Source organism: Heteronotia binoei, chromosome 18 (assembly GCF_032191835.1).
Source record: "Heteronotia binoei isolate CCM8104 ecotype False Entrance Well chromosome 18, APGP_CSIRO_Hbin_v1, whole genome shotgun sequence".
NCBI classification, from domain to species: Eukaryota; Metazoa; Chordata; class Lepidosauria; order Squamata; family Gekkonidae; genus Heteronotia; species Heteronotia binoei.
The window spans coordinates 44,855,747-44,878,471 of record NC_083240.1 but is presented as its reverse complement, the minus strand read 5'-3'; the positions used below and the strand labels follow the sequence as shown (position 1 = coordinate 44,878,471).

The window sequence follows — 22,725 nt, the reverse complement described above, 5'->3', positions numbered from 1 at the left end:
TTGGTGAGCGCCCTCCAGAAGCAAAGAAAGATCAGCCTGTTTCATGTCTTCTCTTTTGGTCTATGGAGAAAGACCTTCTGAGGTTGAGATGCCCACCGTGGGAATCAGAATTCCCACTCCAGTGCTGGCAAGGTAGACTACTGTCCCATGTGGAGGTTCTACTTTAGCTAGCAAGGTTAATAGTCATGAATAGACTCCCCCCTCCATAAATATTAGCAATCTCCCCTTTAAAGTCATGTAAGCTAAGGAAACACCACTATGGCTTGTGGCGGTTACTGAAAACAAGACCCACTGTCTTCAGTGTTGCGCTCAAGGAAGTGCACAAAGCCTTCGTTTTCTTTCGAAATCCATATCATGTAGCTGTTCCCCCTCCTTAGCTAAACTAGATGAAATCCCGTTTCCCGAAGACCCACCAGTCACTTTGGATTTCCAACTGGCAGAAAAAGGCATCCCTGTCATCAAACCAAATGAATAACGCCAGGAACTTCGGCTCTGCCTAAAATGCTTGCGTTGAAAGTGAATTACATTCCTGGATTTGTGTAATCTCTTTGTCCATTCACCCCTTAAAATTGGATTGAAACCCAGCACAGCCTTTGGAATTAAACCTCAAAGCACGATGAGTTTGAGGCATATACGTACCCGTTTCTTACTTCTACTAGCAGAAAGAGCTCTTGCGCTGCAACAGCTAGTAATCCTAAGGGTACTACTAGTACTCATTGTAGTCACAACACCGGGGTGGCACAATCCCTCATTCCAGGATTTTAAAATCTCCAGTAACTAAGGCCAATAACATACTTGGCCATGAGCCCTCCTGAATAGCGTGGCCTTTACTTCCGAGTAAACATCAACAGGCTTGCAGGCTGAGGTGGCGCAATTATGGATTAAAACCCTTCGCAGCCCACCTTCCCCCCCACCTTCTAAAAGGAGGATCGTTGATCTGGGATTAAGCTCCATTGAATACAGTGGGATTTACTTCCAAGTAAACCAGAATGGGATCAGGATGCATGACGGAAAAGGTAAGGGGGTTGGGCTGGTATAGCTGGATCCTAGACATGCTCATTCAGCAATAAACCCCTCCTGGGCTCAACTGAACTTTCACCCAAAGTGTACTCAGGATTACATCCATTTTCCTCCCACCCTTCCTCCAAGGAATGCAAGGGCAGCATCCATGATTCATAGCTTCATCATTTGATCTGCACAACAACCCTGTGAGGTAGGTTAGGGGAGACAGAGAGAGAGAGAGACAGACAGACTGCTCTAAGGTCACCCCCTGGGCTTCATGGCAGCATGGAGATTTGAACCTGTGTCCTTCCACACCCAAAACCCAAGCACTAACTGCTATGCCACATTGAATTTAAGAAAAGGTGTAAAAGAATGGATGTGATCTAAGGGTCATTCTCTTAAGTCAAAGGCTGTGCTGGTTAGATCAGAAAACATTATTTTTCCATTTTCTCTCTTTTCAATGAACCTTGCTATTAAACTAGTGATTATGCCTTTGGCTAGACCTCATGGGTTCCAGAACTGGACTAGCCTTTGTGAGTTAAATTTCAGACTTGTATGCTCCTTGGGGGCAGAGACATCTGTCATTCTGCAAAGCATGACATACTGAGATGTACAGGCTGGGCTTGGCTGGGGGAGTCCCTGGTCCAAACGCCTGAGACCCAAAGCTCCGTGACTAGCCTTGGGCTGATCACCACCTCTCAACTGACCTACCTGGCAGAACTGATGTGAGAGAAGAAATGGGGACTGCCCCAGTAAGCTAGACGGAGCTCTCTGAACCACAAGTCGGCTCTGAAGGGCTTTGAGCATGCAGAAGCCTGGGAGTCCTGTTTGGTTTGGCTTTGCAGTTACTCTCCCCTTTTCAAAGATGGCCAACTGAGGCTGAAAGAGTGACACATCCAAGGATTACCAAAGATTTGAACCCTGGGCCCAGAACTGAAATTGGCCCTGTTCTAAAAGACTAGTGGAGATAATTCCTTTATGCTGTCCTGGTGGTGGATTGTTGTGAATGATTCCTTATGAGTTGTCTCCTCCCCCCACCCCAATTCCTTATTCATATAATCAAGGCTTTCTTTGTAGAAAAAGCCCAGCAGGATCTTATTTGCATATTAGGCCACACCCCCTGACACCAAGCCCGCTGGAACTGCATTCCTGTGTGTTCCTGCTAAAAAAAAAAGTCCTTTTTAATGATCCTTAGGTTTTGGTTTTGTTGCTGGCTTTTTAGATTGTTTTCACTCTCGTTTTAGCATATTTATATGAGTTCTAGCTGCCTTTTCAGAACCAGATGAGGGGTTTTCCTTGTTTTTAAAGCTGTGGATCTGGAAAATAAATAGGGGCATAAGAGATGCTTGGAGCTCTGTGTATTTAGTTAGATCTTTAGGTCCAGTTTTTCCCCCCAGTGGGGACACAAAGCAGCTCACAACATTGTTCCCTCTTCTTTCAAGCTGGCCTCACAAAAACTCTCTGGGATATTCTAAGCTAACAAAGGATGATTGGGCCAAGGTCACCCACTGAGGTTCCACTGCACAGCGGGGATTCGAATTGGGATCTTTTAATAGTTTGTCATAGTTTGGTTTTATGGATCCTCCCCCCTCCCCCATTTGTATCTTATGGTTTTGTGGGTTTTTTCTAGCTTGCATCCCAGTTTATAGGAGTTAAGTACAATAATTTTTTAAAAAAAAATAAAAAAAAACAACCATGGCACTCTACTGGTTCTGTGATCTGAGATTCCCAACAACTTTAAAGGCTAATAAACATTCAATATTTCCCAGATTTTATTTCAGGAAAGTTGACTCCCCCCCCTATGCACACACCTTCTCTTTCATGGTAAGATAGTGAAACAATCAGACAATAATAGGAGGGTGGTCACAACCCCTTTATATCCCTCCCCTATTTACATTCTCTCTCTCTCTCTTATCCATCCATCCATCCATCCTCATCTATCTGTCTGTCTGTCCATCCATCCATCCGGAATAACACTTTGTGCATCAGATGAAGTGTACTGCAGTCCATGAAAGCAGCTGCTGCAATAATTACGTTACCCATTAAGCTGCCATAAAACTTTTTGTTATTTTTTTTTAAAAACCCAGACAATAAATATCAAATCATCATCGGCACTTCTTGCAGTAAAAGGAGCAACCCCCACCCAGGCATGCTCACAAAAGCAGTGAGACTAAGCCACCCAATGAGAAGGGAGAGGTTTTACTGAATTTGGATGAGTCCTGAGAAATGTAGGAAAAGATGACTTTCTAAATTAACAAAACAAACGGGCAAAGTGGCTCAGTGACTGAGCAGATTCCAGGAGGCAGTGACCACTCAGAGTTGAAGAGGAAGGTGTGTGTGTGTTTGTGGAAGTGGGGAGGGGGGGGAGAGAAGTAGCTTGCCCAAGCCTTGAAAGGGGAGATTTTAGAGGGTAGATTGGGAAGAGATTCACAACAAATTCATCTTCTTTCCTGTTCTCCCTCATGGCTTCCCAGCTCATTCCTTCTAATAGGAAACTTGTTGCCTATCAAGAACTTTATGAAAGGACTGCAACCCTAGACGAAGACGGGGTTTCTGCATCTTGGAGGGCTCTCTGTGCATACAGAAAATATTGGGTGGAAAGTACTGTCTTCCGGCAACCCTGTCAGGTTTTCAAGGCAGGAGATACTCAAAGGTATTTTGCCACTGCCGGCCTCTGCATAACAAACCCAGACTTTCTCCCTAGTCTCCCATCCACGTATTACCCAGGGCCGACCCTGCTGAGCTTCCAAGATCTGAGCCCTCCTGGTCAGAAAAATAACAGTTTATAAATTAAAAGCTCTCCCATCCCCCACCTGATGAGGACTTAGCGTCGCCATTTTTTGGGGGAATGCGGAGAGTAATTGGGAATCCGTTGGGGCTGGGTGGGGGTGGGGGAAGGGAATGGTGTAGTGGTCCAACTGCTGCACTAGGAACTGGGAGGTCATGATTCAAATCCCCACTGTGCTGTGGGAGCTTTCTGGGTGACCTTGAGCCAGTCACACACTCTTGGCCTGTCCTACCTTGCAGGGTTGTTGTGAGGGCAAATACAGAGGAAAGAAGGACGTAACCAGGGCTGGATTAACAGATAGGCTAAGTAGGCGCCAGCCTATGGGCCCCCACATCTTTAGCAGCCCTGGATTGGCTTCCCCCCTGGTTTTCCCTCTGCTTGCAGCCCTCCCAGCCTGCACACGCAGCCAGCAACTGAGCTGCTCTTTGCCTGACTTGCCTGGTGCGGCTGCTGCTGGCCTTGTTGCCATGTTTGCCTCTCTCTGCCGCTCCCCTGCAGCTTTGGGGCTTTTAAGTAGGTTGCAGCAGGGGCTGTGGGTGGCAGGGGGGGCACTCAGACTCTGAGATCATTTGCAAGGGGCCCCCCGAGATTTCAACTTCCTCGGGGCCTCTGCAGGGTTTAATCCATCATTGGCAGCATATAAATATAATGAATAAAGTGAGGAAATTGGCCTGATTAAACTTTTATAGTATCTTAGAGGGTTTTGGCCAGGGGGGAAAAATGCCCAGTGATTTATTAATCCCAGTTTGGAACTGGCAATTTGCAAGCCTGGAGGACTTCTCTTTTGCATCAAGCGGGTTTTTAAAAAAGACTTTGAAGGCGGCGTTCCCCTTCGCCACCGGTCTCCTCACCTGAGTGCAGACTGTTCTCTTTGGCAGTGGTGCTGTTGGTCAGGTAATCTTCTTTGCAAACAAACTTGTTCTCGTCAATGATATAAAGTTCCTCCCCCGTGGAGAGCTGTTTGTTACACATCATGCAGGTGAAACAGTTCAAGTGAAAGACTTTGCTCCGTGCTCTCCTGACCAGGTCGCTGGGAGAGATGCCCTGGGCGCAGCCCGCGCACTTGGTACCGAAACACCTGCAAGGGGAGGAAGAAAACAAGAGGCGAGGTGAACCGGAAAACCAGACAGCCGCAAGAGCTTCCAACTCATCCAGGGCTGCTATAGTCAGGCCTGCATTTCCTCGGGAGTAAGCTGGCGGAATGTGGGTCTTTTCCTGGTCTGTGTGGGATCAGGCCACACACCTTGCGCATGGAAACCAGTGCCACATGCAGAACCGAAGGACAGAAACATTCGTTTTCTACAAAATGGAAACTTCTGAAGGTGGCCCCCCAAACTGATCTGGCTACAAGATTTAGCCCTTCATTGTAAGGTTATTAAATAAATAAATAAGCATCTAAATAAATAAAACTGAAATTAGGAGAAATGTACACTTCTAAGGGAGGAGGGGTTTCAACGATCCTCCTCAGCCCATTTAATTATACAAGTTCCAGGGGAGCATCCATGGTAGTCTGTTGCGACCAGGAGGAAAAGCCACGTCCCATCTTCATACCCTGACAGCAAAACTTTTATGCATCAAGGGTGCCCCAAAATAAAGACTACCTTCCACCCAACCCAAATGTAGAAATAGTTCAAATAGCATTGAGAAAGTGTCCAAACAGCTGAGCCTCGTTTCAGAGTCACCAACAGCAGAGACGATTAAAGACATTTCAGTTTGCACTGGAAGAAGCAGGACCATTTAAGTACCCGGCTGGAGCCTTCTGGAGGTGCCAGGCTGGGCACCCCCCACGTGACTTAGAGACATTATCGGGGGGGGGGGGGGAAGTGCCAGACGTTCACCTTGCTTAGGGTGCCTGACAGTCTAGGGCCGGCCCTGGGTGGATGGATACCAGCCGTGGGGACTAAAGGGAACCTTCACATCCAGAGGCAGTCAAGCTCTGAATCCCAATGCCAGGGGGCAATGGCAGGGGAAGGGGAAGGCCCTCGGCCTCTGGGCCCTGATGTCGGAAGGAAGCGGTTGGCCACTGAGGTGGCTGAATGTGTGGAGGGAGTTCTCCCTGGGTACAGTCACAGGTTTGTGTCATTGTGAGGGTTTTGTGGGTGTTCTCTGTGTAAACTCCACCATTCTATCCACTGGTCTCCAAGTCAGCTAAGCAGTGAATATTTAAAAAGTATCAGATCCTTAATCAAGGAATATTCGGGGGATGGAGAGAGAAAACTAGACCTGCCATTTGCCTGGAGGGGGAAAAAATCTGACCCTTTAAAAAAGGCTTAAAGGGATGTTATTTACTGGGGAGCGGCGGATTGGGCAGGGTGTCAGCTTGCCTGATGGCAGTTGGGCCCCCTTAGACGTTAGACAATATGTTAAAAATGTCAATGACCTTTTAGTAGCTTGAAAATATAATAGAAGTCCCAATATTATGACTGTAATGCAGCTAAAATTTATATTGTATCTAGGGTTGCCAGCCTCCTGGTTTCCCAACTGATCTCCAGCGGGCAGAGAGCAGCTCCCCTGGAGAAAATGCCATCTGGATTTACATTTAGGATCTACTGTATCCTGCCAGTTATATGTGCAATAGATGCACACTGTCATTACTAAAAATATATACATTTATTTTGCAAAAGTTTTAATTGTACCTTCCCCCCCCCACTTATGTATTTTTTGAACATTTTATTTATTTCTTATACAAATTAAATGATAGCCTTACAATTGTGGGTGGGCTCCCTATGTCTCCTGGCAACCAGTATTTTTAGACCCAGTCTGCCACTGTTACTGGGTGATGTTTCCACCACTCATTTATGTTCCTTAAGCCTCTGTTTGAGAGACAGGGACATTTCTATCTAGGCCTGTTGGAAACCCGAGTTACTAGAACATCAACACAAAGAAAAGCTCAGGTGCAGGCCAGAGACACTACGAGGTGGTTTACCTGCCACTGTGTCATGACCCTGGACTTCCTTGGTGGTCTTCCATCCAAGTACTAAACCAGGGGTGGCCAAAGTTGCTTAACAAAAGAGCCACAGAATAAACACCAGATGTTTGAGAGCCACAAGACATGAATGTGAAAAATTTAAGAGCCACAAGACGGAAGGAAGGAAGGAAGGAAGGAAGGAAGGAAGGAAGGAAGGAAGGAAGGAAGGAAGGAAGGAAGGAAGGAAGGAAGGAAGGAAGGAAGGAAGGAAGGAAGGAAAATAGATATGGGAGGGAGAGGTGGAAAGAAAGCAACTGTAACTTTAAAGGCATTCTCCAAGCTGCCTTTAAAGTTGGCTTGGAGAAGTGATTTAAAGAGAGAGATGCCTTCTCCAAGCTGGCTGACTGGGTGGGGCTTTGAGAATCATACAGTATGTGTGCAAGAGCCATGTGTGGCTTCTGAGCCACAGTCTGGCCACCCCTGTACTAAACTGATTTTGATTATCTCCTGAGATCTGGTGAGACCAGGCTAGCCCGGTGGTGGCCCTCAAGTAGGTGGAGAGACCCGTGTAGATGGGCCCCTGGTGTGGCTCTGATCATCTCCGCAGGGTCCTGATAGTCCAATGTTAGTGATGGGGAACGTCTGGAGTTATTTGAAATCTATTCCACTGTTGTTTCAGTGCCCCACTTGGATGGCCCAGGCTAGTCTGCTCTCATCAGATCCTGGAAGAGAAGCATGATCAGACCTGGCTCATATTTGGATGGGTGACCTCCAAGGAATACCGGGGCATGACACGGAGGCAGCCAATGGCAAACCACCTCTGAAGCATCTCTTGCCTAAAAAACAAGTCCCACCTCGCCACCTAGAGGTGCATAATGCTAAAGGAGCTAGAACTTCCAGCTGCCAGACATCTGAGGATTGATAGGGTCTACTACGCACAAGGCCATATGATCTTTAATTAATTCATGTGCTCCCTAAACACACTTCATCGGACGAGACATCTGGCACAGTGAGCAGAGCCATACGTAGCTGGTAGGCAGTGGCTCAGAATGCAAAATGTCATTGGTTCTTAAATCTGTACCATTTTGCCTTCTGGGCCACTGCCTACCAGCTATGTTTGGCTCTGCTCACTGTGCCAGATTCCTCGTCTGATGAAATGTGCTTAGAGAGCACACAAAAGCTGACGTTCTGAATAAAACTAAGTTGGTCTTAAAGGTGCAACTTGACTCCTATTTTGTTCTACTACTTCATACCAACATGGCTGACTACTTGGATCTTTAATTAATTCAGTGGCCATGATAGTTGGACAAGTCAGGATATCATCTCAGTGATGTGCGAGATCGACAGCGATTAACCCTATCAGGGTCTCTGTGCCGTTCAGCAGGAGAAGGTGACCTTCCCTGCCCCCTACCAGGCTGGGTTAGGCCTCTGCCTGTCCTGGAGATGCCTTCAAAGCTGAAGCCCCATGGGGGGGGGGGGAGATCCAGCAATGAGTGAGTTTCAAGTTGTTTGAACAAAGGCAAGCTAGAACCAGCCTGGTGCCTCAGCTAGAATGTTGGGCTACGAACTGGGAAGCCCAAGTTCAGATCTCAACTCTGCCATGGGCGAGCCACCCACTCTCAGCCTAACCCACCTCACAAGGTTGTTGTGAGGGTAAAAAGGATAAGAAGAATGCTGTGAGCCACTTTGGGTCCCTTTTGGGGAGGAAGTGGGTATAAGAACATAAGAGAAGCCATGCTGGATCAGGCTGATGGCCCATCCAGTCCAACACTCTGTGTCACACAGTGGCCAAAAAACCCAAATACCATCAGGAGGTCTGTCAGTGGGGCCAGGACACTAGAAGTCCTCCCACTGTGCCCCCCTCCCCGAAGCACCAAGAATGCAGAGCATCACTGCCCCACACAGAGAGTTCCAACAATACCCTGTGGCTAATAACCACTGATGGACCTCTGCTTCATAGGCTTATCCAATTCTCTCTTGAAACTGGCTATGCTGGTAGTTTCAAGAGGGGATTTCTCGAGTTCCACTAAGAACATCAGAGAAGCCATGTTGGATCAGGCCAATGGCCCATCCAGTCCAACACTGTGTCATACAGTGGCCAAAAAAACCAGGTGCCATCAGGAGGTCCACCAGTGCGGCCAGAACACTAGAAGCTCTCCCACTGTGCCCGCCCCCCCCGCCAAGCACCAAGAATACAGAGCATCACTGCCCCAGACAGAGAGTTCCAACGATAAGCTGTGGCTAATAGATAACTAAAAAAACCAGATAATTAAAAAAATTAAGGCAGGTTTGTTCCCAAAGATTTGGAGCATAGCTGCTTATGAGGTCCTGAGAGGATGCTGACGGAATGGTCAGGAAGAGAGCAGGCCTCCTTTCCTTTTAGGAACTGTGCCGAAGAAGGAACGCAGACCTGCTCAGAGCTGTTCCTTGGCAGCCCAGTCCTGAAATCAGGGCATTTTTGGGTCTCAAGGGGCATAACAAGCACCTTCAAAGACTAGGAGAGCAATCCTAAACTGGTCAACGTAGAATCCTACTCAGGTCTGTTCAGTGGAGCTCACCCCCAGGGAAGTGTGTTTAGGATTGCGCTCTCTCTCCCTCCTCCCCCCCCCCCAATTGCCTGCACAAGACGGTTTTAAGCTGCTCTTCTCCTGTACAAGGCACTAAATCCATTTTTTTTTTAAAAAAAATCACAGTAAAGCTGTATGACAAATTAAAAGAGGGAAATCCAGCCATAGAGGCAGGATATTACAAGAAGGAGGAGGGAAATTTATGGGTGATGCATGAGAATGGGGTTGGAAAAGATGCGCAGAGGAGAGGCAGTGTGGTTCAGTGGTCCGAGAACCTTGGAGGAAGGAGATGGGTTTGAACCCCTGCTGGGCCATGAAGGTCACTGAGTCAGCCGGGGCTGCTCAGAGCCTGAGGATAACATGGAGAAAAGAGGAAGGTGAGAGAAAGGGGAGACTGGGGGTAGGGCCCTGTGCTCCCTGGAAGGTGGGGTAAAAATGTGAGGTGGGGTGTGCAGAAGTCCAGGAGGAAAGGACACAGGTTAGATACTCAGGTGGCTGCATCAACCCCACTGCCTCCTTTCACCCTCTTAAGCCTTCCTCATTTTAGCATCCATTTCTGCAGCACGAATCTGCTTGAAGCTGGGCCTTTCCAGCTGTAAGAGTGGAGGGACTCCTCCTCCTTGCCCACTTTCCAAAAGGGATAGAATACATTCACGTTTGCTTTGGGCCCTGAGCACTTCTGTCTCCGGTAGCTTTTTGGAATGGCTGAGTCCTTTTCCAGACTGTTTTAAATTTAGATTTTCCATTCCATTTCTCTCTCTCTCTGGTTATGTCTTCTCTCCTGATTGCCAGTTGCTTTGAATGCCTGCCAGAAAAGCAGCATGCCAATGTTTTTAAATAAACACACAGCTCAGTTTTATTGAATGGAAGGTGGGCAGAAAGGGGGACCTCGAAGAGAAGATCTGGAGCAATGGGCTGGCACCCTGCGCAGACCAAATCCCATCCAGCCACAAAAACACCGGGTCAAATCCCATCCAGTTACAAAGTAGGCTAGATGTCTCTTGCCTGCTCCCCCTGCCCATTCCCCCCTGGCTTCCCCATCCCTTCCTTCCTGCTTCCCTCATTGTTGAACCAGAAATGGTAATCTCCTTGCCCAGGGGTGTATGGGCCATTGAATTGACAGGGAAATTTCCTGACGAGGCCACTGTCAGGTGTGTGTGTAGAGCCGGATTAACAATTAGGCCAAGTAGGCACTGGCCTATGGGCTCCCACACCTTTAGGGGCCCCGGGCTGGCTTTGCCCCTGTTCCCCCCGCCTTGCAGCCCTCCTAGCCTGCATGGGCAGCCAGCAACTGAACCACTCTTTGCCCAACCTGCCCGGTGCAGCTGCTGCCGGCATCATCACCAAGTTTGCCTCTCTCTGCCTCACAGCTTTGTCAAAGGGGCTTTTAAGAAGGGGTCTGCAGGCTGCAGTGGGGGCCAAGGGTGGTGGGGTGGGTGCTCAGACTCTCAGATGATTTGTGAGGCCCCCCCCCAAGTTTTCAACTGCCTCGGGGCCTCCACAGGGCTTAATCCGGCACTGTGTGTGTGCGCGTGCATGCCCTGGGGGTCAGGGAAAAGCATAGCCCAGCTCAGCCACACTGTCATGCTCCAGGGGCTGCTTGGCTCTGATCCTCGCATCAGTCATGGCTTCCAGGACGGGTGTGTGTGTGTGTGTGTTTGTGTGTGATGCAGTAGATGAGATAGTACCCATTGCCATCTTGACAGAGCCGAAGGGCCCTGCAGTGCTGACCTAGCAGGAGGCTGCTCAGCTGCACTCAGTCCAGGGAACAGCAAGTGGCAGCACAGGACAGGACAGAGGGGAGACAGGAAAAGGAAAGGTCCCCTGTGCAAGCACCAGTCGTTTCCGACTCTGGGGTGACGTTGCTTTTACAGCGTTTTCACGGCAGACTTTTTACGGGGTGATTTGCCATTGCCTTCCCCAATCATCTACGCTTCCCCCCCAGGAAGCTGGGGACTCATTTGACCGACCTCGGGAGGATGGAAGGCTGAGTCAACCTCGAGCCGGCTACCTGAATCCAGCTTCTGCTGGAACCAAACTCAGGTTGTGAGCAGAGAGTTCAGATCATAGTACGCAGCTTTACCACTCTGTGCCACGGGGCCACTTTGAGGGAAAACAACAACTGTGCAAAAATGAAATTAAAAAAACCAACACCTTGGTGCTTATATATCCAAATCTATTCTCATTCAAAGACACCACGTAACACAGAAGAAAATCCCATACATTAGTGAAAGACCCTCTGCAGAAAACGATATAATCTTGTTCGAGTTCCTGAACAAAAAGTTCATGAAAAGCACTCAATTTCTTCAAAATCTTTCACAATTTCTGTGTGGATTCCAATTCCCCGAAGAAGTCCATCTCCAAAGGAAAAGGTACAATAAATGTGGATATATAAGTACCAACGTTTTGTTTTTGTTTTTAAACTCTTTATTGCACAGTTGTTGTTTTTCCTCTGCACTCAGTCCAGGGCCTGTAGCATTTCCCAGTTTACTCTCCCCCCACTGCCCTTTTGGGCTCACCCTGGTCCTAGAGGCAGTGGAGGGATCAATCCCCTGCCTCTTGGGATCAACCATTGCCCTGGGTGGGGGTGAGGAGTAGGAAGGGGGTGGGGGTAGAATGACAAGAGCAAAATTGGCTTCCAGATAGTCTGGCATTGCCTCAAGGATCCTTCCTTCCTAGCCAGTCTTTTTATGCTTTTCATGTATTTTAGAACTGTTTTGAAATCTCTTTTAAAAAATGTTTTAATGACATATGTTTGGGAGGGGGTTAATTTTAATGGTGTCATGATATCATTTCTCACATTTGCATACTGGTTGACATCATAGATGTTTAAATTGTTAGCTGCCTTTGAGTCCCTTGGGAGGGCAGTAAGGCAGGAGATGAATTTTGTAAATAATAATAAATAATAATTTAAAAAACAACAATGCCTAAAAGTGTTGCGTTCCTTCCTTGCCATGGGTCTAATACTGTTGAAACCCAGCACTTCCCACTCAAACAGGCTATAGATGGGGCTTTTAGGTGGTAGCCCCTTTATCTGGCCATGGGAACCAGTGGGATTGTTTCTGCCTAGGCATGAGTGGGAGTGGGCTTTATTTCAGTCTCGTGGAATTCAGTGCTAGAAGGAATCCTGCATTTTCACTTGCCAAGGGAATTATAAAAAGACTGTTAAAATCAAAACTCAATTTATATAATCACCCTACAAGAAAACAGGTCTCCCCACCCGCCCCCAGCCTTCCAAAAGCCAGCCAATGCTTGCAGTCTCAGGGCGAGAGGAGCAACAGAGACCCACCCATGTCCCATCCCTCGTCTGCTGGACAATTTACTGCATGACCCTTGCCAGGCACCCTCGCAGGGATGTTGTGAGAAGGGCCCCCCGTGCATCCCATGGGAGCTCCTCACTTGGGTCAGACCAGTCACACCCTCTGAGCCTAACCTACCTCATGGGGCTGTGTGGAGAGGAGACAAGAAGGAAAGAAGGAAAGAAAGAAGGAAGGAAAGAAGGAAAGAAGGAAAGAAGGAAAGAGGGAAAGAGGGAAAGAAGGAAGGAAGGAAGGAAGGAAGGAAGGAAGGAAGGAAGGAAGGAAGGAAGGAAGGAAGGGAGGGAGGAAGGGAGGAAGGGAGGAAGGAAGGGAGGGAGGGAGGAAGGGAGGAAGGGATGAAAGAAAGAAAGGAAGAAAGAAAGAAAGAAAGAAAGAAAGAAAGAAAGAAAGAAAGAAAGAAAGAAAGAAAGAAAGAAAGAAAGAAAGAAAGAAACCCCTGAGTTCCTAAGAGGAAGGGTGGGGATAAAAATATACTGGATAATTGAATAAATGCAGTGAGATCAACATAGCAATTTTTGCAAATGGAAGAGAAATAAAACCCTATCCAGTTAATACTTCTAGTTCCAAAAATGTAGCTTCCCTTCCTCCAAAGCATTCCATCGCCATCAAAGAGAAATCTAAACAAAAATCAACTCTTTAAAGAGAAAGAAAGAAAGGCGTTTCCTTTTTCCTGGTTCCTAAAGAAGGCCTTTTTGGGATCCACCCAAACACCCTGGCTCCCCTCCCATGAACTGAAGTGTTCTAGCTAGTATTGTCTGTACATTAAGTCAGATGTTTTTGAATGGGCAACGATGAGGGGCAATGGATTGGGGGGAGGCTGTTTTGAGTGCAGGAAACCAAACCTCTTTCAATCTGTTCTAAGACAGATGAAGAAATCTTTAGACAGGGATCTCAGTGGGCCTTATTTCCAAGTAAATATGATTGCTGTTTTGATGCCGGGTGCTAATCCTGCCTCTCTGAAGTTAAAACAGCCACAGGTCCCAGTCCGGTGAGATTGGGCACCCACTGATGTGCGCTACCTCAGAAGTAAGCCCCATGGATGTCAGTGGAGTTTCACTCATTAGTGAATGTGCCCTTCTTAAATTTGTAAATTCGTGTGCTGTTAAGTCAGCCTTGTTGGGCCTTGCTTCTGCGTAAGAAGCGTGTGTGAGATGGAGCCAATACCACAGACTGCAGTTATTCCAAAGCCACATGGCTCGTTTCGATTCTTATGACCGACACGAACACAATTTCTATACTTTTCACTACTACAAAAATATCAAAACCAGTAGAGCTAGAGAACCTCTCTAGCCTCCCCTTTTCCTCTGCCATTTCAAATGGTTCCTTCAGCAGAACCCCATTCTCCAGATGGGGAAAAGTGAGGGCTGAGAAGGATTTGTCCCCAGCCCTCACCTCTACCCCCCCCCCCAACCTTTCTGTCTTGCCTCAAGGGGGCACCTTTAATCCCTTCACATTCAAGTGTCACAGTTCAGAGCGAAGTGCACAAAGGGTTGAGGATTCTCTGGGAGTCCTGGGTTCAAATCCCACCACGGTTTATGGGCAAAAACTAGCCTCCCCCCCCCCCCTTGTTTAAAGGAAAGCCATCTGCACGACCCTGGAAGCCTTGTTTCCCTGCTACAGTCCCACTACCGGAGATGAACCAATTGATGGGCAGGGGCTGCCAGGAACCTCTGTTGTTTTGCTCCTCAGTCCTCTTCATCTAGCTACAAGCGGCAGCTCATAGAGGCAGGGAGAGGGGGGTGGCTTTCGTGGTGGCAACGGTGTGCCCTCCGCTTGGCACTCTGCAGATATTGCATGAATGCCCGAAACCTCCTTCTACTGAGTCAGACCAACAGTCCTTCAAAGTCTGGCTTGTCTACTCAGACTGGCAGCGGCTCGCCAGGATCGGAGACGGAGCTCTTTCCTAGCACCTCCTGCCTCATCCTTTTCCAAACGGGAGATGCCGGGGATTGAACCCGGGCCTCTGTGCGCCGAGCAGAGGCTCTGCACTGAGCCCCCGAGACGTTATACCTTGGCATCTGGGTGAAAGGGGGATTGGGGAGCGCAGGGTGTAGCTGCCAGCTCCGGGATGTGATTTACTGGGTGATTTTATCCCCCCCCCTCCCCATGAAAGCTTCAGCAAGCGATTTCCACGCATTGAGCCTCTCATAAAAGGACAGGGCGTTTCTCCAGGCTGTTGGCAAAGCTACTTGCAGGAAAGGAACGGGAGACATTAAGCCCGTGGCTTCCATCGCACTCAGCCCCATTGAAGTCAGCGGAATGCAATTTCGGAGTGGACGTGAAAAGGGCAGCTGATGCTCACTGCGAGGCAACCGGGAATCACTCAAGGCAAACGGCGGGCTTGTCCGCTGGTTACTACGAACAATAATAAGCGAGAGCCGGGGGGGGGGAGCAGCTGGAGGCAGGGAGACCCGGGTTCGAATCCCCAAGGAAGCCTTGGACCAGTCCCGCGCTCTCCCCTAACCCCTGGCAGGGAGGGCGTTGGAGAAAGTGGGGGGGGGGGAGGGGAGAGGCGGGGAACCGCTGAAGGAACAGGCAGGCCGAGGCTGGGACCCGATGAGGTTCCAGAGCGACCGGAGAGGCGGGCGGGCAGCGAAGGGCTCTTCTTCCCCGGCCGGGACCGGGCCAGGAGGGGGGCGGCGGCGGCTTGCTTTGCTTCTCTCCCACCCCAGTCGGGTCCAGATCCGGCTCTCCTGCGGGATCCCCCCTCCATCCTGGGAATAAATGCATCCACTGGATCTGGCCGCACATCCAGGAACCTGGAAAGAGCGGGGGAGGGGGGGAGGCGGAGCCAGGCTGGCCCGCAAGGGCTCCCAAAGACAGCCTCTAGAGTCTCGCGCTTCTGTCTTAGGCCAGCCGGGGCCATCCCCTCCAAAGCCTCGCCAAGACCCTGCAGAGCCAGGAAGGCCTGGACTGAGCAGCTTCTGCCGCCTCGCCTCTGGCTCCCGCTCCGCCTGCCCCTGCTCTCTCCGGCGGGCCCAGCCGCCCCCTGCCCCTCCGAAGGGAGGGAGGGAGGGAGGGAGGGAGGAAGGAAGGAAGGAAGGAAGGAAGGAAGGAAGGAAAGGAAGGAAGGAAGGAAGGAAGGAAGGAAGGAAGGAAGGAAGGAAGGAAGGAAGGAAGGAAGGAAGGAAGGAAGGAAGGAAGGAAGGTAGGTCGTCGGGCAGGTTCAGGACGTGACTTCCAGAGTAGCCTCTAGCCCGGGAGGACTCGTGTCGAAGACGGAGGGGCGGCGCCTTGGCCGGGCCACATCGCACAAAGGCCTGCCGACTCGGAAGAGAGATCCCCATAGAACTTGCCTCCCCCAGCCAGGCCCACTGGAGACCCACTGAAGTGGGAGCCAGCCTTCCTTCCCTTCCTTCCTTCCTTCCTTCCTTCCTTCCTTCCTTCCTTCCTTCCTTCCTTCCTTCCTTCCTTCCTTCCTTCCTTCCTTCCTTCCTTCCTTCCTTCCCTTCCTTCCTTCCTTCCTTCCTTCCTTCCTTCCTTCCTTCCTTCCTTCCTTCCTTCCTTCCTTCCTTCCCCCCCAGCAAGCCAGCGCCCTTCGGCCTGGTGGAGCCCGTCGGTGCGGCGGAGCAAGCCCCAATGACGCCCGTGGGGTGGGGGCCGTGCTTGGAAGCCAGCTCCCCCCCACTGCAACATCGGGGCCGCCTCCTGGGTGAACCCCGGTAGGGATCGACTGGGCAGCCAGGATCTCCGGCGGGCAGAGGCAGTAAGGGGGGGGGGGGGGAAGGATCTCTTCCGAAGACTGGGAAGAAAGAAAAAACCGGAGAGACCAGATTGACGCTGAGAAACGGGCCCAGGATCGGGTTCGTGGCGTCTCCGCCGGGTATTGCGCTTGGCATACGAAGCAGGGGGCTGCGGCCACTATTTCCAAGCGGGTAAGCGACGCAGCTCCATTGTTTGCATTTTTAAGCACTCCTTCCCAGTCGCCTTCGCACTTGAGTTATGAAGCACAATGCAGGGGCACGAGCTCTGTAGACACGCCCATGAGCCCACGCAGAGAAGGGCAGGTACAGTCTATACCCACAGTGGCAACTTAATGATCTCTCGTTTGTCTCTGACAATTAAAAGATTATTCTGAAATCGAGGGTCTATTCCTGAGAGGCAAAACCCGGCCAAATAGAAGGACCACCGTCTGTGGGCCAATTTCGCACTAGACTTTTAACCCTGGTTCAGCCCCCTTCCCTAAACTGTCGTTCTACACTCAAATCAGAGAATCGCAGAGTCAGAGTTGGTTTCTCTGATTCTTTGATTCTAGTGTAGAATGTCGGTTTGGGCACGGGGCTAAACCAGGGTCAACGGTCTAGGGGAAACGGGTCTCCAGTTAAGGGCTGGGGAAACCCGGGGAGGGCGCAGCCCCGATCCTCTGCGTGCCACATTTGCCAGCTCAAGCCGACTTACTCTCGGGAAGACGACAGTTTTTTAAAAAGCTTTCCGGAGGAGGGATGGGCCGGCGGGCGGGGGAGAAATGCGACTGATAGCGCGATCCTCCGCAGGTGTACTCAGAGCCCTACTCAGTGGGCCTTACTCCCAGGAAAGTCCTGTGAGGGTCGCACCTTTTGTCCTATTTCGATCACAGCTCCTATCTGGGTCTTATTTACTGGGAAGTAATACATTCGGGCGCAGAGGGGCTTAACTCCTCAAGCAAGCCGGCGCCAACGTGCATTCTTGGTTGGAGTTACATTTGCAGGGGGTCTACTTTCAAGTCACTGCGAGTAAAAGCATCCTACCCCCTTTTTTTTTGCCACGGATGGTATCACACACAGGGAAATCGGCGGGATGCAGGCATTTTAATCCGAATTTTTTTTTAGCTATCCTGAGAGAAGCAGGGAAGGAAGGCGGGAAAAGGGTCACGATCCATGCCAAGCGGACCACTTTTGACGCCCCGCCGATCCGAAGAGGGAAATCCCCGCAGAGGTCTGGCAAGAGCTTTCCTTTCATTCAACGGGACCGTCGGGCTCTTCAGTGGACCCGCGGTTTTGTGCCCGGCCAGGCCTGGAGGAAACCGGCCGCCTGATTTTGCAGAGAAATCAGAATCAAAAGTTGCGATCACACATGCTAAACAATGCACTTTCAATTCACTTCCCAACTGGATTTTGCCAGTTCCTCGCACGTAAAATCCCAGTCGGAAAGTGCATTGGAAGTGGATTGAGAGAGCATTATTTTGTGTTTGGGATGGCGCCGAAACACCGGCTTCTTTTAAGGGCAGGAGGGGAAGAGAGGCCTTTCTCCGACCGAGGGGATTGCAGCCAGATCCATTCCGGCTACCTTTACTCGGGAGCAAGTTTAAGATGGGGGCGGGACTCTTCTCTCTCCCGCCTGCAGGCGAGCGGATCGTGGCCTCTCTGGCCCTCGCCTCTGAGCTCCCCACCCGCTTCGGGCAACTTCCCCGGCGTTTCTTCCTTGCGAGAAGGGCCGAGACGCGCGGAAGCCGCAGACAAAGCCGAGGTGGGCCGGCGGCCTGGATCGCGCCGAGGCCGGGAGGAGAAAGCCCGGAGCCCCAGAGACACCTGGGGTGGGGGTTGGGGAGGAGGATTTTTCCAGACGGGTTCCCCCCCCCCCCCCCAAGGGTTCTACAGAGAAAGGGAAACTCAACGGATCGACCTTCAGCAGGCTGCCGAGTCCCCCTCCCCCACGCCCTCTTTCCCAAAACCTTCCCGATCTTTGCGTCTTCAAGCACTCCCCCCACACCCAGATCCGACTTCTTCTCTGCCCGCCGCCCAGCCGCCTTCTTAGTTTTTCTTCTCTTTTCCTTTCCAGCCCGGACTCTCTTTCTGTAATGCCCCCTTTCTTCAACACCTTCCGGATTTTTGCTCCCTTCCCCTTCGTTTCGGCTTCCTTCCCTTCATTTTTTTTTAAACCGCTTATTTCCCTTCCTGCCTTTGATTTTGCCCCGTTTCCTCAGGAATCCTAACCTCAGCAGAATCTTTTACTCCCAGGAAAGCACAGTTTCGCACGAGACCTTTAATCCTGGTTTAGCCCTGTCCCTAAACTGACATTCTACACGAGAATCAGAAAACCACAGAGTCTCGGAGTTGGTTTCTCCGATTCTCGTGTCGAACGCCGGCTTGCGGACAGGGCTAAAGGTCTCGTGCGAAATTGGTTCACGTTTTAAATTAGTATTTTTTTGGCTCAGTCCTCCCTATCTCCGTTTCCTTCCCTTGTTTTAAAGAAACCTTTTGTTTGTTTTGCGAGGGACTTGGAGGTTTCCAGTCAGTTTCAAAGCGCGGGTCAATTTCACTGGCTCCGCAGAAGGCCGCTTCTCGCTTCTTCCCTACCAAGTTCGATCCCCCCCCTTCCGCTTTGGACATCCTGCGTAAATTACTTGCCCCCCTGTTTAAAAAAAGGTGTGGCTGTTTTCCACCTTCGGCCTTTGCGGTCCGAAGATTTAAGGGGGGGGGGAGGTGTTTCTCAGCCGGGGTGCAAAGTGGATTACTCGATCTAGCGGAGGTGGGAGGATTATTTTTTTTAAGTGTACACAAAGCACTTCCTCTCGGGGAAACACCTTTCCATATTCAAATCCAGTCATCCCCTCCAAACACCCGCCGTCCAGATAGCGTTAACACTTGAATCCCCCTTAACCAAGCCCCCCCCCCGCCAATTTCAGTTGTTTTCGTCTGACGCGTGCGTGTGCGTGTGTGTGTGTGTGTGTGGGGGGGGGGGTGAGGTGCTTTAAAAAAAGAAAAGAAAACACACACGTGTGATTTCCTACTGAATTATCATTTCGGTCTGGGGGATCCGAATCGACAGATTCAGAATGAAAAGGGGTAGGGGGGCTGTGTAAACACACCGAAAGGACCCCGACGTTGGCAGAGTCTATTTTCAGCAGCCGAGGATCTTGCCAACCCCCTCCCTCCAATGATTTGTTCGTTCCAAAATAATATATAAAAATTGAGCAAAAGAAAATAAAAATCCTCCGTAGAGAGAGAGAGAAGTAAACCCAAGCTTTAAACTCACCACCACTCGCGGTTTCATATACAAATCACGACGCATCTTTAGCCTCAGTTTTACTTTTTAGGGCTTTGCTATTTAGGGACCGAACTGCTCGACCTTAGAAACCTGCTTTCTCGGGAGTAAGAAGAAGCGAGTTGAATTAGATCGGCTTAGACGCAATTGTGCGGGGGATCGCAGCCTCAGAAGTTGGCTGGAGAGCGCTCTAAGAGATGTTTTCCACCCTCCCTGGGGGAAAAAAAATCTGCTTTCGTTTTCGGCTCGGACCTTGGCTTGTCGGCATCGCCCTCCGAAGCCATTAGTTTTCAAAGCCGATTCTCAGATCTGAAGTGTGGACGCCGCCGGCATTCAAGACGCGAAGGGCGGGCGGGGGTTCGCATAAAGAAACGCGCTTTGCTTAACGGTTCACGAAGGCAAATTTTCAGTGTTATTGATAAGGCCCCGTCAAGGGGGAAACGCGCGATAAAATAGTACAAATATAATATAATATGAAAACACTTCCTAGATACCCTCGGCCATTGGTCTCCTTGACCTCTTCGGCCACAAGAATAATATTTGGTTTTTTAAAAACGGAACAATATTTCCCCTTTATTCGATTTCTTGCAAACACAATCCAGCCTTTTAAACAAAATTCTCAAGCATGCCTACGAAAGCTTACAGTCTAAATAAAACTTCGTTGGTCTTAAGGGCGCTACTGGACTCCTGCTTCGTTAAAAACAATGTCCTTTCTCACGTCATTTAATCGCGGGCGGCGGGATGGGGGGGTGGGAGAGTGAAGTGTTAAAAATATCCCTTGCCGAATATAATCGCAATTTAAAAGAACTCTACCACGCGTAAGAGAGTGGCTTTTTTTCATGCCTGAAAGCGGGACAGCGATTAACAGCGACCCGCCCTTTAAAAAAAAAACAAACCCACAACCTTTATTTAATTCTGAAGTTCTCCTGTGACTCTCCCGCCCGCGCCCGGGTCCCTTCTCCCGCCACTAAAGCGCCTTTTCCACCCCTTCCTCAGCCGCCGAGACTCGGAGAGACTTTCTGTCGCGGAGGGTCAACATAGGAAAGAAAAACCCGGGGCTGTTTTTTTTAAACCGCATTTAAAGAGAAACTTTGTAAAGAAATAGAATTTGAAATTGTTTTTTTTTTTTTTTTAAATATATATTTTTAAAAAAATTAAAAAACCACCCCCTCCCCCCCCCCGCCTTCCCTCCTCCTCCGATTTTTCAAGAAATAAGCCACGAGATCTTAAGGACCCTTTCCCGGGAGGAAGGCCCACGAAGTAGACTCGATCGGATTCTGAGCAGACCCCGCTTCCGGCGGCCTTCAAACAAAACTAACCAACCAACCAAGGCGGATCTTGCCCTTCTGGGACGCTGCTCCTAGTTGCCAGGAGGCGGGCAGTTGGGAGAGAGGGAAGGAAGGAAGAGCGACCCCCCCCCCGTTAAAAAGAGCCCCCAACAGAGAGCCCCCCCAACTTTGGGGAAGTGACTTTTCCCCTTGCAAGAAAGCGGCAACCGCGTCGCCTCCTCGGATGGGGCCGGGTCGGCAGGTGCTCCCTCCCCCCCCCCCCCCCCCCCCCACAAAGGCCTGCAGACAAAACAGCCCCCCCCTCGACCCATGTTTCAATATTAGGAGCCCGCAACTATTTTATTTGTTAAGCTGCCTTCAGGGGCGCCGGGTGGTGGGTGGGGGCTGCCGGACCTGGAGGGGCTCTTGGGGGGGGGGCTTATACGACCTCCCTTCGCAAAAGGTTTGATTGATTGATTGACTGAGGGGGGGGGGAGAGAGATTCCGGACTCAGCTGCCCGCAGCGCAGCCTCGGGGCTCTAGACGACGGGTGAGGTTTGGGGTAGGATTCCCAACTGTCAGATGCACCCCCCCCCCCACGCCCCGGGTCCTTTGAGGAGGTTTTCCCCGGAGATGCCTGGGCCTTGGGACGCTGCTGACGGCAAAGCACTCGGCGCAGCGGCAGAGGCCCTGCCTTTGGACATTTCTGAACCGATGAACATACGAAGCTGCCTCTTTGGTCCATCAGAGTCAGTCTTGCCTACTCAGACTGGCAGCGGCTCTCCAGGGTCTCAAGCTGAGGTTTTTCACGCCTTCTTGCCTGGACCCTTTTTGAGTTGGAGATGCCGGGGATTGAACCTGGGACCTTCTGCTTCCCAAACAGATGCTCCACCACTGAGCCACCGTCCCTCCCCAAAATAATAACCTAACCAGGATTCATATGAATAAGATTAAGGGGTTCATATGAACATATATGAAGCTGCCTTCTACTAAACCAGACCCTCTTTGGTCCATCAAAGTCTACTCAGACAAAGTCTACAATTTGTCTACTCAGACTGGCAGCGGCTCTCCAGGGTCTCCAGCGGAGGCTTTTCACGCCTTCTTGCCTGGGCCCTTTTGAGTTGGAGATGCCGGGGATTGAACCTGGGACCTTCTGCTTCCCAAGCAGATGCTCTACCACTGAGCCACCGTCCCTCCCCTTAGACATGTGAACATACGAAGCTGCCTTCTACTGAATCAGACCCTCAGTTCATCAAAGTCAGTCTTGTCTTCTCAGACTGGCAGCGGCTCTCCAGGGTCTCCAGCGGAGGTTTTTCACGCCTACTTGCCTGGACCCTTTTTTGGGAGATGCCGGGGATTGAACCTGGGACCTTCTGCTTACCAAGAAGATGCTCTACCACTGAGCCACCGTCCCTCCCCGTAAGGAAGGCTGGGGCCTGAAATCCTGGCTTTGTCACTAGAGCATCTGGGGGAGGGGGGAGTCCCCTTTTGCAAGGCGCCACCGGTCCCCCCCCCCGCCCTGTGGGTGTGGGAATGGTGGTGGGGAGGGGAGGGGAGGGGCGGGATGAGTTTGTTGAAAGTTGCAGGGGCTTGGGGGGCGCGGGGGGGTGGCCCCGATCCGGAAGACAGGCAGGCGGGCGGGACTTACCGGAAAAAGTCGTTCTTGCAGTAGAGCTTCCCGTCGCGGGAGAAGCACTTCTCGGTGAGGTTGCATTTGCACTCGCAGCACTGGACGCACTTGACGTGCCACGCCCGGTCGAGCACGTTGAGGAGAAACCGGTCCAGGATGGGTCGCTTGCAGCCCGCGCAGTGGACCATGGTCTGGCTCCTCGGGGGCTCTTGGGGGGCGGGCGGCGAAGGGGAGGCGGCGGACCGGAGGCCGGCGGGGGGGACCTCGGGGCGGGGGGCG

General features: G+C 50.7%; 1 protein-coding gene across 1 annotated transcript in view; it reads right to left on the bottom strand.

The window, feature by feature from the left end:
* LOC132587123 (LIM/homeobox protein Lhx1) overlaps positions 1 to 22,634 on the bottom strand; it is an 83,464-nt gene extending 60,830 nt beyond the window's left edge. Inside the window, exons 1-2 of the mRNA XM_060259339.1 lie at positions 22,465 to 22,634; positions 4,642 to 4,868 (exon numbers count right to left, since the gene is read on the bottom strand). Of these exons, the coding sequence (XP_060115322.1) occupies positions 4,642 to 4,868; positions 22,465 to 22,634 (397 nt within the window). The remainder of the gene's footprint in view (positions 1 to 4,641; positions 4,869 to 22,464) is intronic.
* Positions 22,635 to 22,725: the final 91 nt, after the last annotated feature.